The sequence below is a fragment of the Musa acuminata genome, chromosome BXJ1-3, assembly GCF_036884655.1.
Source record: "Musa acuminata AAA Group cultivar baxijiao chromosome BXJ1-3, Cavendish_Baxijiao_AAA, whole genome shotgun sequence".
NCBI lineage: Eukaryota > Viridiplantae > Streptophyta > Magnoliopsida > Zingiberales > Musaceae > Musa > Musa acuminata.
Window position 1 is genome coordinate 40,737,652 of NC_088329.1, and position 18,294 is coordinate 40,755,945.

The 18,294-nt window shown below is 37.6% G+C and overlaps 2 protein-coding genes across 3 annotated transcripts; one reads left to right on the forward strand and one right to left on the reverse strand.

The window, feature by feature from the left end:
- Positions 1-249: 249 nt before the first annotated feature.
- LOC135630793 (sodium/hydrogen exchanger 1-like) lies at positions 250-7,887 on the reverse strand. The gene is made up of 14 exons (XM_065137988.1): positions 7,528-7,887; positions 7,309-7,427; positions 5,008-5,105; positions 4,185-4,244; positions 4,029-4,075; positions 3,747-3,941; positions 3,600-3,646; positions 3,311-3,377; positions 3,093-3,193; positions 2,909-3,010; positions 2,185-2,323; positions 2,042-2,104; positions 1,526-1,609; positions 250-913 (listed from the first exon to the last, which is right to left on the reverse strand). The coding sequence occupies exons 1-14, from the start codon at positions 7,705-7,707 to the stop codon at positions 578-580; spliced, it is 1,638 nt and encodes a 545-aa protein (XP_064994060.1). The 5' UTR covers positions 7,708-7,887; the 3' UTR covers positions 250-577.
- A 3,737-nt stretch (positions 7,888-11,624) lies between these two features.
- LOC135585274 (transport inhibitor response 1-like protein Os05g0150500) lies at positions 11,625-17,659 on the forward strand. Of its 2 annotated transcripts, XM_065138004.1 has the most exons (4): positions 11,631-12,254; positions 15,644-15,762; positions 15,850-16,136; positions 16,536-17,659. In XM_065138004.1, the coding sequence occupies exons 1-4, from the start codon at positions 11,782-11,784 to the stop codon at positions 17,316-17,318; spliced, it is 1,662 nt and encodes a 553-aa protein (XP_064994076.1). In that variant the 5' UTR covers positions 11,631-11,781; the 3' UTR covers positions 17,319-17,659. The 2 variants fall into 2 exon arrangements, with proteins under 2 accessions (XP_064994067.1, XP_064994076.1); XM_065137995.1 differs by having other exon boundaries at positions 11,625-12,254; positions 15,644-16,136.
- Positions 17,660-18,294: the final 635 nt, after the last annotated feature.

The following is an 18,294-nucleotide window of genomic DNA, read 5'->3' on the forward strand; positions in this document are numbered from 1 at the left end:
TTTTTTTTAATATTTTTAACTAAATATATTATTTTTTATGTATCTCAACTATATTAAAAATTATATATAATCGACTTAAATAGTTAGAATTTTATGATTTTATTATTGTTGTTACATATAATCATCCCGAATTCATGATAATAAAAGACTATCATCGCCTTCATTATCACAAAGATGACATCAATGGAAGTCCATAGAGGGGCAAAATTGAGTAATGCAATAAAATATTACTTTTGAATACACAGCAAAGAAACTTTAAAACATGTAAATCTTAGATCATCTGAAAGCATATATGTACATACTGCCACTGTTTGATGACACAACATGAGTACAAAGATTCTACCAGCTCATAAGGGGTCCCAATTACACGCGCTAATATCACCAAAAGTATGATGTAGCCCATAAGTGCTACTAAATACATTCACTAATATCACTAGAAGTAGTTGCCTGTGCATATGCAAATATGCGACACAATGTTAATTTTTGAGAGTTCTTCACAGTCAAATGTGCATCGATTGTTCTTGTCCATGAAGAACACGTTACTGATACCAAGAGCAATTTAATCTTCTTTTCCAGTTTATTCCCATTCAAGGACACTGCGTTCAATCGGCGAACCAGGAACAAATGGAACAAAACCTCGCCCACCAAACATTGGGCGCATGAAGGCATCATCAAACTTGCGCCAGTAATGGTGAACAGAGCGGGATGGTGTCATCAGAAGCATCCGTAGGCTTGTCGGGCGAGGTATGCTATGCCCAGTTTCAAGCTCCGAACCCTGTCCATTGCCAAGCAGTGGAGAAAGGAAAGATTTTGGACTTGAAGGCTCCGATGAGAGACTCAGAGATCTGGTGAGATGCTTCATGCTTGGAGGCAGCAAGAAGTAAATGAGAGGCTTAGTCATCAATCCGAACACCTAAGCAAACGTGGAACATCAGCACAAATCTTTACGGCAAATAAATTTAGAATTTTACCTGACAGAACAATCCAACAACAAAAATTGATGTCTTGACAGTCATCCTAGAGGAAAACAGTCTCAGATCTTCTACTTTTTCATTCTTTTGACAAAATATAAAGCAAGTTAAATATCAATTCCGGTTAACAAGACCTAAAATCTTGATCAAAATCATCTCTGAGGACATAAAGGTAGAATACTAAATATATTTGTTCTTTTGCTGTCGGGGATAAATTTAGTGTATAAGATGATCTAGACAAAAATACCAATATCAGTTCCTAAACAATGGCAAGTAAGCTTCAGATGGGTACATCAAAATTTTCATTTCGAAATGAACATATAAGATCACTTTAGAAGAATGCATGAAGTTCATCTGGACAGTGATTATAACAGAATCATGTGGATCTTTTCCAGCAGGGAAGACAAAACCAAAAAAGGATAGATATGAGCAGAGACTTAATAGCATCCAATACTATTCACCTCCAACAGTTGAAATCAATACATGCAATCAGTAACTGACCTAGTATCATGTTATTCTAGCACCAGGAAACAAGGAAATGAAATGTATCTTACCATTGTACTGAAAAGAACAACGGTGATGGTGCTGGTGATCATAAATGCATTTCCACGCTGGTGAGTATGGCCAGATCTAGTAAACTGCAGAATTACCATATATAACTTTATCAACATAAAAGACTTGCAAGTTGTTTGACATGCAATAGATATAACATGATAGACACTTGTTGGATATGCACAGTACTTGGTACATTAAATAAAGTACATCAATAATCAAACTACAAAATTTTGTATTTTCCTAGTGTACTGGAGTACAACATGCTGTACCAACAAACATACAGGTCCAAGACAGGACAGTACAACTCAGTGTTCAACATTTAAATGCTAGACCATGAAACCTGCTTTGTTTTTAGAAAACCAGAAAAAAAACACAAGATTGTAGATTCATAGAAAAGAGAAATGATGATAGTTGGTGCTGCCGTAACCGTTGATGTAATTATTAATCCATAAAAGATTGCTTCTGGAGCTAGAAAGTGATGACTTTTCATTTTATTGATGAGAGAGCAAGTTGACCTGATTGTAAGCAAGTGCAATTGATACCGCACCTCTCATAAGACCTGCCCACCAGATTATAACCTGTTGATAACTCGAGATATGTTACTGTACTTGATGAGTGAAAACTAGGCAAATGATAAATACGCATGGAAAACAATTACTTGCTGCTTAAAGGTAATTTTGTCATTCTGAGATCTTTTACTTAAGTTGGAGATGAAAGATAGTGGAAAGACAAAAGCAGCTCTGCCAATCAATACCAAGCCCAACAGAATTGAGCTCAAACCAACTGATTTTCCAGGGCTGTAAGCAAGAGATATTGTTAGATGTCCAGCAACCAATTGTATTGCACTAATAAACCAAGTATGCATAAAATGCAGACAATTTATGTTTCTAACCAAGCATGTTATGAAATAGATGAATGAAGAATGGAAATTCTAAATATACAACTCTGCACTGAGTATCCACTAGACAGAAATGATCTATTATACAAGTTCGGAGTGATTTTTAAATGGTCAGAGTCACTTGAAAATACATGCCCTTTTTTCACTCTCTTAATATGTATAATAGCATGAACCAGGCGCAGAAGGTCGATATCATGCGCAGAAAAGGCTACTAACCAAAGCAGATTCTATCTTGTTGCTTAGCTTTGTTTATGATATTGAACAAACTAGTAATTATTCAATCAATAGATGCCCAACATGATAAAAAAGTAGTAAATTATATCATAAGATATATCATGGCCCATATATCACAATTATGAATGGAGACCTCAGATAATATTGACAACTGCTAGTCAAAAATAGCAAAGATGGTTTAATCACGACACTACAGCATTCGAGCAATAAAACATAAGCAAAACATGGAGTGATCAGAAATATAACAAACCTGTTGCTGACAAACTGCCACTTCTCAATGTCTAATGCATCCATTCCAACATATAGAAAAAGAAAAACTTCAGCAATAAATGACAAGGTTGCAAAGGCATGCCTGAATTGACAAGTAAAAGATTAAAAAAATGTAGTCTGATTTGTATAAACAGCCAACGGAGATAAGGACGAAGTATATGTACTTTGTGGTGATCCTAGAACTCTCGGTCACATTATGCCAGGTGTAGTGCGACATTACTATCCCACAGAAGAATACTGTAAGAATGCCGCTTAAATCTAACAACTGCAAGACACATTAATATTTAGAAGTAATGATTTTAGGGTGATCTCAACCAAATCCAGCATACTGGAGACATAAGAAAACTGATGTTTACTTGGTGATTTAGGAGAAGAAACTCACTTCAGCTAGCATATAAGAAAGATAAGCCATAAGAATCATAAGAGCAACTTCTCGATCAGTTGAATGTCTGGATAGGGATCAGAAACAAAAGTAAGCAATGATATATTTACACAGAACCGATTTAGAATATTTTATGTTTAATCATTTAAACTTCCAAAAATGAAAAACACAGCAGTGGTTCAATTGAACCTCCGATCCTTTCAGCACTGCTATGCTACGAATGGTTCTCTACGTGTGACCAATATATAAAAAGAAAGTTTAAGTAAAGGTTGACTTTCTTTTCACAAACCTTCCAAAATACAACTTTTTTATGATATAAGCACTAAGCAATCCTCCCTGTTAGCAAAAGAGGAAAATATCAACTAAAATATATAACAGCAAAAAAGAGAGGAGAGCAGAGCATTTTCATACCAAATCATCATTAATCAAAACTTACAAGTGCTCCGAGCAAGGTGCTTGTAGAAAATAGATAAAAGAAGTTGGCAACAAATTTTAACACAACTGTGACATCCATATGAACCAGATCAAATTTCTGGATTGCATTGAAAAGCACCACCGATGTAGCATCATTTACGACACCTTCACCAAAAACCAGGCTATAAAGCAAAGGTGTCTCATCCTGGTTAAGCACCTGATTTTTCAGTAATGAATTTCAAAAATCAGTGAGCTGTTATGTTACAAAGGACACACATAAAAGAAATCTGCTAGAGTTGAGAACCTGCAGAGTGCAAACAGAATCAGTTGCAGAAAAGATTGCCCCAATCGCTATAGAAAAGAAAAAGGACCAAATAGATGATTAGCAAAAAGAGAAAGGAGAAAAATTAATCAGATACAAGGAGGACCAAGCAAGGAATGCATCCGCAAGAGTATTTACCAAGATAATCTCCAATTTCCAGTGCACCTATATCCATTTTTCTGAAGATTTCCACAGCACCTGGACCAGAATTGAGGTCAAGAATGAACAATTCTCAACATGAAAATCTTGATACACTTGCATCAATCATATGAAAGAAATGATTGATCCCGATCACATAGATATAGATAGACTATTTTAAATTTTTCTTATAGAGGCAAATAAGATTACTTACTATCCTGTATGAGGCATAGATTGCCTGTGAGCTACTTGAATACTACACCTGAAATTACACCAACTTTTAACAAAGATAAAAGCCAGAGGACAAACTTTTTACCATATGCTATAATTTGATTGCTTATATCACTACAACTACTTTTTTAGGCACGGGACCAGCTAAAAATCATCAACAATGGTCCAAAACAAACAAAAAGACCGTGCCCTTCATGTTAGTAATTTGATGACTATAAATCAGAAACACTTGTATTCTGGACATATCTTAACAGTCTGTCTGCTGAATTTTTCCTAAATCCCGACAATGTAAGAAGTTAATCTAGGAGACTTTTCTCCAAGTCTGTTTAGCAAATATGCTCAATGAGTCATCATGATTTTTAAAAAAGAAGGCAGAAACCAACATCATGATGTTTTCTTGACTACACATATATCTGAATAATTAAATTCGAACTTAGAGAATGCAACTATTTGAGGAAGATGATGTAACACAAATTATTTTTTAAAGCAATACAAAGTACTTCTGAACTTCAGATTTGTTTCCTTACCGATTGAAATTATAACAGCTAATGCATGTCAATCCATATTCAGTACTTCAGATTTGTTTCCTTACCGATTGAAATTATTATGAAGGAGATCAAAGTTCCTACTGCACCAAACAGCATAATTGTTATGAAGTTGCGGAAGAACTGCTTTTTCTTTACTTGGAACCTGATCCACAAGCAATCAAGTTTTATGAAAAAAATGATATAGCCATTCAGCTTGAGAATCCAGATTAGTTAATATAAGATATACTTGCAGAAAAGCAAGATAATACATGCAAATGGTGGAGCAAGAATGGTTTTGAGCTTGATTAGTTACACAAAGGTAAGGTGATAAAAATTATAATTCCAAAATGGCATCTAGTAAAACAAAAACCTAAATTAAAAAGGAATTGTGAGGATTTCAGAAAAATAATATGTAGAACAAACTTTTAATAATTGAAGTGGATTACCAGCTAGCTTAAAATGAAAAGCATTATTCTTATCTTGAATACACATCAGTTCCTGACTATAACAAGTTGGAAAGAAATTAATCAAAATTAATGGACTAAAGTTGAAAAGGACATCTCCTACGCTTGCCATTTAGTTGGTTTCAGTGATTGCTGTACCGCCAAAAATAGTACGAAATGAGCAGTACGCATTGGTTCAAGCATGGGCCAAGACACAGACCATCCCTGTTTCGGGCGGCCTAGTCCAGTTTGATGAAAATAATTAAAAAATTGAAAATAGTGGTGGGGCCATCTGACTTGACACTAAAAAAAGAAAAAAATCCTAAAATATAAATTAGGGCTCCTGAACGTGAGCCCTCTATTGTCGATACCATTGCCGCTGCATGCCTTCTTCTTTTCAGGTACGCTCCCACCTTTTCTCCTCCTCATCTTCATTCTTTCTTCTCCTCCACCACTTTTTCTTCCTCCTCCATCGCTTCCTCTTCTTCCTCCTTCCTCTTTTGTACCTTCACTGCCACTTCCTTTTCTCCCTCTTTTTCTTCCTCTCTAAAACACCGGTACATACTGGGGTATTAACACATGGTACACCGATATTGACCGGTATGTACTAGTGCAATAGATCACCAAAACGGATCCAGTATCCAAAACAATGATCCTTGGTTGGTTTATCAAACGGTTTCAGAATTCTCCAAATTCAAACAATCTGTGAGTTCATTTTTACTAGTGACTGATCTGGTTCAACTTACAAACAATCTGCAAATTCCAAATTCTATTCTGGTTCAACTTACAAAAACAGTCAAAGTTCACTTGGAGAAATGGAAAATGACTACATTTTTCATCACCATTAGAACAAAGGAACAAGTGCGTTCAGTAAAAGAAACAATTTGTGACCATCTTTGCTAATTTAAATATTTGTCCAACAAGTTCCACATTGTGTAATTAAGCTAACTTTCTCAGACTGACAATTAGAATATCTTTGATGAATCTCCTGACACAATATCAAAACTCATGATTTAGTTTACTCGTTTATCATTTGTACATAACATGAATGGTGCTAACACTAGTAAGATTAAACAATGCTTGTTAAAGTGATATGACTTACTAAATCACGTAAGGGGCCTCAGTCAATACACGTTTTGCATGTAGCACAGTGCAGGCTCAATGATGCTGCTTATCATTACCGGGGTGTGCACCAGGATTTGGTACATTGGCAAGGTAGATTAGCACTGACCCTATGCGAAATAACTTTGCTTCTAGTTGCAAGGTTGGATTTAGAAGATGGGCATCCTTGATTATCAACAATACATAATCATTCATAAGTTGTTTATTTTGCAAAAGTCTGAATGACTACACCCAACAAATGATTTTCTAAAGTGTAAGTAATTTTGTCATGCAGTTCAGAATGTAAAAGTACTCTTTCGACCTAGCCGTCATGGCAGCAATACCTATATGAATTAGTTGGAGTTTCTCAGCCATCTCTTGTTGAAACAAAGGACATATTCTTCCTGAACGAACTCAGCCATCGTCTAAAGTAGCATAAGAATTGTTTTAAGCAATTTTTTTTTTCTTCACTCCTTTTACTTCTGTTCCCATTTAGCTAGATTAACAGAAGCAAGATTTGACTACAAATTCGATATCAAGTCAAACTAAAGAAACTATCTACCGTGTGTTCCTAAAAAATAATAGAAATGACACCTTGTTCAGTTCTGAAGCATAGGAACACTGTCCAACATAAATACCTAATGAATCACAGCAAAACAGAACCTTTAAGGTACACAACCGATTTACGATATGCAGTTCTTGTAAGATAACCTGACATCATATCTCAACTAAAAAGCTCAACTTCGACACAGCTCGACTCAAACATGAGGAGCAAACGAATAAATTGCTTTTCTGGAACTGATTTAGCACAGGAAAACATACCCGGCATTGAAAATTATTGGTGGGAGCACGTAGATAAAAAAGAGATCTTCACTAAAGACCATGACACGAGAATTATTCCCTCGTGTAGCAAGACGAAGTACGATGCCGGTGCACAGCCCCTGTGAACAGAACCGCCCCAATTCACCACATATCTTCGACCAACACCCAAAAAAAAAAGATCCGATCTTTATCTCGAAAACAGCAAAAACAGAGACTCACGATGATTAAAGATGTAATGGACTCATTCATCCATCGGTTCTCCTCCAACAGGTGGCCAATCACGATGCAGGCGCAGATGAGCGTCACGAAGATATTGATCGACACCACCGACGCGTGGTCAGAGGTATCGAGTCCGGAGAGCCCCAGCTTCACCATGACGGTTCCCCAATCGACGGCCATGGCATCCCCCGGCCGCGACACCCACGCAGAAATCTCAACAGGAAGTGGGCTGCAGACTCCAACCTCAGCTTCCCGGATGTAAAGATAAACTTTGGGCGGCAATGATTGGCAAGAAGATAGCCGAAGCCTTTAGCTTCGAGCTCGCGACCGGAGAATTGACTCCAGACCGCGCGCGTGGCGGTGCCTCTCATCGCTGTTTGCTGAATTATAAGATGCAGGTGATGCCCTAATCACATGCCCTCTTTTTTCTTCCAATTAAATAATAATAATATATAATTCATGATTGAGATTTATTTTTCTTCGATTAAAAAGGACAAAATGATCGATTCGAATCGGACATTGATGCAATGATTGGTCTATGTCTGGAATTGAATTATTATCCTCAATAAAATTTGTATTGACCTCAAAACAAATCCTATGATGCAAAAGGGAAAGAAACTATGGTTGTGCACTATTAAATGCTTTTAATTTCTTTTCTCTTTTTATATGTTCATCAAACTTGACTTAAAACTGAGATAAGGAATATTGTAATTGTCGAATATATCCCCACAAGCTGTCATGGCTTTCATATTAATTATGACTGATTAATGTCCCTCATGTTCCACGATTTTATAGAAAATAAATAATAATTAAATATTATTGGTTGTGCTACACAACTAATAGTTTGAAGAACTGTTATAGAAATGGTTGAATGCATAGATAATTTATCTATGTATGTATATTTGTATAATATTAACTCTTAGCAAACCAAACACACTTAGCAATAGTAATTTTCTGATATTAGAATAAACAAATGAGATTATATATATATATATATATATATATATATATAATATTTACCTTAATCCCAATTGATTATGTGGTCGCACATAAAATATATTTTATTCATATGGTAGAATTGTCAAGAGTTAACATAATATACTCATCATACCCCAATCATACACATTGTCCACTTCCAACGTGGGACCAATGGAATGTTACAATATAACCCAGATCGAACCCTATCATAATGCATGTGAGGTTTAACTCAATGGTGGCTCCACGCCATGATGAGTTCTCCCTCTCAAATACTAGGTCAACTCTGATATATATATATATATATATATATATATATATATATATATATATATATATATATATATATATATATATATATATATATATATATATATATATATAATATTTACCTTAATCCTAATTGATTATGTGGTCGCATATAAAATATATTTTATTCATATCATAGAATATTTTCTTGATTTAATTTGTTATAAAATATTATTTGAGTATGATAATCAAGATCGATCATTATTTATCAAAACTATCCTTTTTTATTCATTATTGGTTCGATCGGGATTACGTTAAGAAACCTATTCAACCTTGATTATCTTGTAAATTAATCATAGAACGAAACATTCTATTCTTGAACATACCAACTCGACTCAAATAAGTATCATCTATATCATCCACGTTAATATATAGATATTCTCGGTCTCATAATTTTTTCATATTCATCTACTAACAACTTATAATCATAATTAATATCAAATTATTTAGTTAAATACATATAAATATAAAGTAATTTTTTGTATTATATGAATTAAAAAAATAATAACACCAGTTAGAGTTTTAGCTACTAACTGAGAAATAACTATATAAATATATATATATATATATATATATATATATATATATATATGTTTCTACATTTTAAACTACTCTTAATTCTTATCTATTGTAAAAATTTGAAGTGAGTTGAATAAACTTTATGATTTGTACTCGTAAATAAACTATATTATTAGCTTGCATATTCAAGATGAAAATATGTCAAATTAGACTGTGGAGACCCTCAAAAATCAATAACAAATTTAAAGAACTAATAGATTAACTATTTACATCATATTTTCATTTGACCATGAAAGTTTGAAGTGAGCTTGACAAACTTCATACTATTACACTGGTAAATGAAGTGTGTTGAACTCAATTACATAACTTGATTTTACTACAATCAAGAGTAACTTAACTTATTACAAGGGTAACATAATAAAGCTTATCTTGTTGATCTCAATCTTATCATATGATACACATTTTAATATAGAATGTGAATAGTTATTGAATTGTTTTATAATTTTTAAATCAAATTTTGGTAGATTCTCATTCAAATTTTATAAAATTAATATAATAATCTTTTAGAGACGAAGACATATTTGTGTTTATGTCGTTCTCATTTTATCATCTTAGGTTTAAATTATAAAAATATATATTTTGTTATAAAAGATAATGATGAAACGAAATTTGAATCTTTAATTCAACATAAATTCGTGATGTCTAATCAGTAATATATCAACATAAATTTTTACTATATATGACTTTGAATGCAATAATATTTTTAAAAATTTTCACAATGGATCTCTTACTAACCTCAGTAAACGTTAATCAAGTCATAAAGAAACAATATGTATAACATTGTGTAGATGAAATCATCGACTCCTCACGATTGACGCTATCATCAATCAATGCCATACTAATAATACGGAGAGCTAAGATGAAAACTATTTTATACAATTATGCCTCATAAATTTGAGATTCCAACCTTAGTTTAAATCACAGGTTAATATATTATCGAATGCAATTAGTTGGCACAGTAGATTGCTATTGGCGGGGATTGGTGAATTGGTTGTTTTGACATGTAACATCAATGAGCGCACTGCCATGCTGTATCTGCCACTCATGCTGCATTTATCGTCCACCAAGCAAGCATTGCTTGATTCCAAAGCTTCTACCGATCCACCAACACAACGCTGAGTCTCCTATGTTTACATCACCTTCCTTCTTTATGGCCATCGCCATCATCAATTGAATCACGCACCATGCATGCATGTACACCTACCTTGTACAGTACCCGTAGGTTGACATAGGATCCATGCAGTGGAGACCACAGTGATCACGTATCTTTACTCTGGTGGCCCTACGCATTGTATCGAGATCACCAAGATATTCACATTTCCTTGATCAAATCCCGTCCGTCCGTTGCCTCTCCACCCCCGCCTTATCCTCTTTTGTCTTACCATAATACCCCCGCGATCAATGAGGTCGCGTCCTCAGAGGTGGCGTGGACGGGAGGGCAGTTTAGGGAAGTCGAGCGTCGAATGATTCGGTCGCAGGGGTGCGCACGCCTTTTGAAGGCGCCGGATCACCGTCGGTGACGGGAAAACTTGCGGCGCACGGTAACAGCCGCATCGGAACCGTCGCTTTGGTTGCAGGGTGTCGGAATGGACGAGTCGGGCGCGGAGTTGTCGCGTCGCAACGTGCTCCTCGTCACGCGGTGAGTTGACCGTCCCACACCGCCGCCCACCCCTGAAAGAAGCGTACCGTGCTCGCTACTGACGGCAGGGAATCCAAGTGATCACCGCGTACTAAACGCTGCACTAGAAATTAAAATGATAAATATATATAATATCTTAATTATTTCGCCTTGGCTTAAAAGAATGTGAACTGTGAAGAGACTTAAAATAGGACAATGAAAAAGTGGGGCCCGCCGCCTTTACAGTGACACATCTCTCTCTCCGGTGGTCCACAGCAAGCAAAAGAAAGATTCCCCCCCAACGTTACCCCTCTTTCGTTGCCCACCAATCACAGCCCTCATCACCAATTACGAGGACCCCACCCGTCACTGCGCACCCTTCTCCTCGGGCCGGTTTCCCCTGTTTTTCTCGTTTCCCCTTTTGCCACAGAAAAAAGATCGGGATTTAAAGGGAGCGGAGAGTATCCCGTTTCCGTTTGACGTACGTTTCCCGCTTGGGCCAGGGAGTGCACACGCTCTCCCTTGCGGGACTCGTGGATAAGGACGCCCCCGCCACTGAACACATCCGACGGCCCAGATCGATTAATTGACACGAGTCGGCCTTTGGACCGTCCATCTCGAGATCCGAGCTCGATTCTATGCCACAGAGGACGAGACCCTCCTCAACCTCTCATCTCTTCCCCATGATGAGGGTTCCCACGAACCGTCATCTCCCTTCTCCCTTCGCCGTTGGACGGTAGCGACGTCGGCGGCGGAGCACCGAGCGGACGGCGATGGTAGGGGGGTTCAGATGGGCGGCGATGTTCCCGGATGAGGTGTGGGAGCACGTGTTCTCGTTCCTCCCGGCGGACGCCGACCGGAACGCAGCGGCGCTCGTGTGCCGCGCGTGGTACCGGATCGAGCGGCGGTCGCGGTGGCGGGTATTCGTTGGGAACTGCTATGCGGTGGAGCCGGCCGCGGCGGTCCGGCGATTCCCGGAGGTGAGGGCGGCCGCGATCAAGGGGAAGCCCCACTTCGCCGATTTCAACCTGGTGCCCAGCGACTGGGGCGGCGGGGCCGAGGCGTGGGTCGAGGCGATGGTGGAGGGTTGGCCGCACCTGGAGGAGCTCCGCCTCAAAAGGATGGTGGTCTCTGACGACTGCCTTGAGCTCATCGCCCGGTGTTTCAAGAACTTCAAGGTGCTCTCTCTCGTCTCCTGCGAGGGTTTCAGCACGGCCGGACTCGCCGCCATCGCCGCCAACTGCAGGTTGGAGTTTATCTTTTCTTTATCGTTGTTTCTTCTTTTTTCAATGTTTAATGTTGGTTTTGGGCTTGGATTCGACATTCTAATGCTAAAAAGATTGGTTCTCGGTGGTTGTTTGGCTTAAAGACTTGATTTTGCCCCTTTTTGCTAGTCCGACCTAGGTATTTTGAATGGTGACGGGACACTCCGCTTAAAAAAAAAAAAAGTCTTTCGGGAATCTCGAGTGATCTGGAGATCCGATTCTCATGGTAGATTTACGTTTAATGTTCTGATTTTTCCCCTTTTCTTGGATCGAGGTCGTAAGGGCGAGTACATTGCATTTCTCTGGTGATTGTAGAAAGCAATGATGTCGTAGTGACTATTTCTGTTCTGACCATTTGATATCATTAATCTTCCTCTAAGACACCGAACTCGGAGGTCCGTCAGATCCATAAGATTGGGTACTGAAAAGAATCAGCTTGGATTTAGTTCTGATGGAGAGTAAAAATGAAATGAAGATACATCTAATACTCCTTTTGTTCCCTTAAGGATTTCTCCTAATATGTTCTCGTTTTGGGAAAAAAAAATGTTATATTCTTTTTGCACAAAAAGCTGCACTTTGTTGTACATCTCACATTGAATATCAGCTTCGAGATGATCCTGGTCATCCTCCTCCTTTTGTCAATTACGTTTCTTGTCCTCCAGATTCGTGTCATACGGCTGCTCTATATAGTCGTCGCTGGAAGGGCCGGCCTTAGGAGTGTAGTAGGTGATACGATTTGCAACGTGTTCAATTTATGAATATAATTGTCTGCTTTCTTGTAGTCTCTTAACTGTTTCTCCATGCTAGTAGATTTCTCTGAACTCCATTCGTTCTTGGCCTCTTTAACTTGTTTTGTTTAGGATCGGCCAATTTTGAATCAGATTGGCATAATTTCCATGACACTATGTTTTTACGTTGGAGAAGCTTGTGGAACTTGATAGGATAACTTTATAAGTTGAATCACATGTAACAGCAGGAATGTCAGAGGCATTCCAACAGACTGGATTGTTTTTTGTAGGAAACTTCACTTTGGTCCTGCTAACACTAGGAGATGTTAATAGAAAAGGAAATTTTCTAATGATTCTCTCTGTTCCTAAGTCATTATTGGTAATGGTAGGTTTAAGGGATTCTGGCTATATAAGAATGCATGTTTTTGTTAATAGTAGTGCACCTATCAAGTTCTTGTAAACCAACTTTTGATGTGGGACCAAAATTACGTAGCATCTTATGAACACATTACTTTGTTTAGTCTATAAATATACTCCCTGAGGAACTTGTTTGGATGAGACATAGACATATGTGTTGTTGGTTCTGTTATGTTAGCTCGTGGAAATTTTTTTCGAGCTGGAAGTATTTTCGAGAAAATTGAAATTGGTTACATGTGTTTATCATTTTAAATGTAATTTCCTGGATAATTAAAATTCTAATCATCTAATTTAGGTTGACATTTTGGAAACTAAAAACAAGATGTAATATATTAACTATTTGGATTGGCTACACAGTTCTTTTCCTTGCCATCGTACACCTTTTGTAAACTACAATATCTATTTACTTCATCCTTATCTTTGATGATGAGATGCTCTCATCATGATATTTGTGACGAGTTCTCATATCGCAAAATTTCCATCCTTGCTTCTATAATAATGTTTTTCACAGTTTGTCCACAATCTTGCTGTTGGCTAATCCTCCCTGCATTGCCTACCTACAAAATCTATTTGCTTCATCGCCCTACCTGCACCTGTTTGGTGATGGTAAGATCTTTTTGTTTCCCTTATAACTAGTTTCCTTTTTTGCCTTTCCGTTGTTTCTCATCGCCCCTTTTCGGCATCCAAGACCCTCAATTCCTCTCTCCTGATGTTGCTCTGGACCACCATGAGGTCACATATATAATTTACTAGGATTTATTACTCCCTTTGCTTCACTGGTTTGTGTGGTTTGTGCTTCAGCGGCCTTGGAGTTTCTGACAGCAGTTGTCATTGCTAGTGGTGGTGGCAATTGTAAAGGAAATTATGAGTAGCTTTTTTAGGTGGTAATTGCCATGAGTTTTTTTGGAGGATTTATGGGCTACAAGCAAGGATCATGATGATCAGTTAATCAAAATAGCCGTCTAATTTCATGGCACAAAATTTTACATGCACATGACATGCTTGTCTTTTCTCACCCCAACTATTTTACGATGGTCCTCCATCTTGTTCTCTAATGTGAGTTCAGCAAGACAAGTTTTTTATTAAAAAGTTTAGTCAGTGGAACTTATTTCCTCTGGATAAGTGAATACAATAATACACATGTTTGAGTAATATACTAAAATCATGTAATTGAAGTGCAGATATGCATAAAATGTCAGCATATTCATATTTAAACAAGAATGGGTTTAGTTGCATGAATTAATTATGTATCATCAGAAAATTTGAAAACTAGAGCACTTGGCTACCTCAAATACAGACAGCTCCTCCAGTCTTATTTGTTGTAGCAGAATACACAAAATAGGGATAACAGCACAGACATATGGGAGAAGTAAGATGAGATAAAAGAGCAACAGTCACACACTTGGCATAAGAGTTTGTGGTTAAGCCAATATCGTATGTTGCCAAGTGAAGGCTAAAAGGAGAGTCTTGCTAGGAAACAGTACAACAATGGTTTAGAATCACCTGTGCAAATATCTCCCAAAAGTAAACACCTTTTTCATAGGACCACCAACTGAGGACATAGTACGAACTATGTATAGATAGGCATTCTGTATGTATAGAATGTCCTAGCCCTAAACATCAATATGTATGTATAGATAGTATAAACTATGCCCCTGGGCCTGAGGCTGATAGAGAGATTTCCTTCTCATTACTCTTTAAGGATTAGGTGATTGTAAGATAACATGACATTTTAGTTGGTAAACCCTTTGAATTTCCTCTTTCAATGGAGAATGGAGAGGATGAAAATTTAAAATTGTTTATTTAACATGCCCTAGGAGATTTTGGAAAGACCATGTACTTGAAATGAGCACTACTTTTATGAAAATTACTTGTAAATAGCTGTTTCATATACTTCCATCTTCTATTGTAGCTTATTTGTCATCACCAATCCATGACAACATGTTATGGGAAAAAAAATTACCTATATGCATGATATTGTGAAGTTAATAATCAGTTGTTGTTTGAGGAATGTTGGTCTACTATTATTCTCTTTAACTAACAAAAAATCATTTGAATTGTAACTTCTTTGTTAGCAACTAATTTTGTCTGGTGACTGTGATTATTGTAAACCGGTCTCAGAACTGCTAACTTTTAAATGCTAAAAGATATTGTCCTACGAAATTCTTATACATGATCTATTTGCATTATAAGTGTAAATCTGTCTTTCATTTTTATAATAACAGGAATCTGAGGGAGCTAGACCTACATGAAAATGAAGTGGAGGATAATTGTCTACATTGGATGAGCCACTTTCCAGAGTCTTTTGCTTCTTTAGTAACCCTGAACATTGCATGCTTGGAAGGTGAGGTGAATGTTTCTGTTCTTGAGCGCCTCATTGGCAGATGTCCGAATCTCAAGACCCTCAGACTCAACCATTCTGTGCCTCTAGAAAGGCTTGTCGGCCTCCTACACAGGGTGCCACAGCTGGTGGACCTTGGAACTGGCAAGTTTGCTGCACAACATCATCCAGAGCTTTTCTCCAAGCTCGAGTCTGCCATTGCTGGCTGTAAAAATTTGAAGAGCCTCTCTGGTTTCTGGGAAGCTGGACCGACATACCTACCTGCAATCTACTCAGTTTGTGAGGGTCTTACATCACTGAATCTGAGCTATGCTACGATACAAGGCCCGGAGCTCATCAAGTTAATCAGCTGGTGCAAAAATCTGCAACGACTATGGGTATATCTGCATCTTTTCAATCTTTCATATATTTTATTATGGGAAACTACTACATTCCTTTCCTATGCTTTTCCACTGATCTGGACAAGGCCCTTGTAGAGCTTGCATGTCTTCAATTTTACTTGCATTGTTCGTCATATCTATTGTATCTAAATTGACTTCTTTTCATCTTATCTATGGACCACTGGTAAAAAGCTTGGAAATGTGTTTAACCTTAGACAACCGTTTTGCCTTTAATTTTATTATGCTTTTGTCATTGCCAAGTAATCAAATTCATTAGTTGATGCCATTTAGTGCATCAGGTGAAAATCTTGCGGTAGTTTATACGTTCTCTTTGTCTTTGGCTATGTTAATTTGCAGTAGCCATGTGTTTGCTAACCAAGGAGCTTGTTTTAATAGGTAATGGATTTAATTGAGGACGATGGCCTTATTGCTGTGGCAGCATCTTGCAAGCTCCTTCAAGAACTACGGGTATTCCCTTCTGATCCATACGGTGCCGCACAGCCTATCTCTCTTACCGAACATGGTCTGGTCGCCATCTCTGCTGGTTGCCCAATGCTTCACTCTGTTCTCTACTTTTGCCGGCAAATGACTAACGCAGCTCTCCTTACTGTTGCTAAAAACTGCCCTAATTTCACGTGCTTCCGCCTCTGCATTATGGAGCCTCACACCCCCGATTATATCACTCGACAACCTCTAGATGCTGGCTTCAGTGCTATCGTTGAATCCTGCAAGCACCTCCGGCGCCTCTCCCTATCTGGTCTTCTCACTGACCTTGTCTTTAAATCTATCGGGGCCTCGGCAAATTGTCTTGAGATGCTGTCAGTTGCTTTTGCTGGTGATGGTGATGCTGGTCTTCATTACATTCTCTCTGGTTGCAAGAACTTACGGAAGCTGGAAATCAGGGACTGCCCGTTTGGGGACAAACCTTTGTTGGATAATGCTGCGAAACTGGAGACAATGCGATCCCTTTGGATGTCATCATGCTCTGTGACCCTGGGAGCCTGCAGACAGCTTGCCCGGAAGATGCCACTACTTAATGTGGAGGTCATCAACGAGAGAAAAAGAGGGCTGCCGTTGGAGTTACAGCCTGATAATTGCCCTGTCGAGAAGCTCTACATTTATCGAACAGTTGCTGGTCCAAGATCTGACACCCCATCATGTGTTTGGATTTTAAGGTGACACATCGAAAGAAATAAAGGTAGAGAATTTTATATTCGGTTTGTTGTAACTGAATCAGTTCGGGGTTCATGATATCGAATGGAGGGGACAGATCTCGGATTTTAACTATTTCGAGTAAGCACCATTTTAACTTTGGATGTCAATAAGTTGTGGGACTGTAAAACTAGTTGTTGTAGGTCTCTATATATACTTTCTTTTCTAGGGTTGAGTTGATGTATATGAGGATAATATTTTACCTCCGGGCAGTTGATTTGGAACTTCATTACTGTCCTGAGTTCAAACTTTTAGATGTAGCCTTAACTATTTGTGTTAAATTAGTCGGAAATCTGCTTTACTTCGAATGATGGATTTGTTTTAAGAATCTTGAGAATGACTTAAACTTGGTTATAGACCAGATGTAATAGGTATACATCTCCTCCAAAAAAAAAATCGGAATATAGAATTTTCTAATTTTTGATGAAAATTGATATGCATATAGATCAGATGAATGAGGTATACAGATTCAGATTGGGTTTTTTTTGGGTAGATGTAGAAGATAATGTCAACTATACATTCAAAATTTTCAAATATGATGGATTTGTTTGATTGACAAAATTTAAATGTATCCAAAATAGACATTATATTCTAGCTTGGTTTCATGTCTCACATCTCAACCATCTACTTAAATGGGGGGAATCCTAAGCCTTTTAGGGTTGCCCCCCTTCACCAGAATTCACTCCTTTCTATCTTTGTTTGCAAACAGATGGAAACAACAACAGCCATAAAATTATTGGATCTTACTGTACTTTAGAGGACAATAATGTTTGTGATTCAGTACCTTTTCTCTGTCCTAATTTGTCTTGGGAAAGATGCTTCAAACATTTGCATGTCCATGTCGGAATTGTCTGTTCCTCAAGGTTAAAATCAATATAAAACTTCACATTATACCTTGCAGTAAACTTGATGATAAGTTCTTTCTATTATGGGTCAAGATCTA

Coding starts and splice junctions, on each gene's coding strand:
- LOC135630793 (XM_065137988.1), bottom strand. CDS start 7,707: ATGGCCGTCGATTGGGGAACCGTCATGGTGAAGCTGGGGCTCTCCGGA. Junction 3,942..4,028: donor ATTCTGTTTGCACTCTGCAG/GTTCTCAACTCT, acceptor CTGAAAAATCAG/GTGCTTAACCAGGATGAGAC. Junction 914..1,525: donor TTGTTCTTTTCAGTACAATG/GTAAGATACATT, acceptor ACGTTTGCTTAG/GTGTTCGGATTGATGACTAA.
- LOC135585274 (XM_065137995.1), top strand. CDS start 11,782: ATGGTAGGGGGGTTCAGATGGGCGGCGATGTTCCCGGATGAGGTGTGG. Junction 12,255..15,643: donor GCCATCGCCGCCAACTGCAG/GTTGGAGTTTAT, acceptor TTATAATAACAG/GAATCTGAGGGAGCTAGACC. Junction 16,137..16,535: donor AAAATCTGCAACGACTATGG/GTATATCTGCAT, acceptor TTGTTTTAATAG/GTAATGGATTTAATTGAGGA.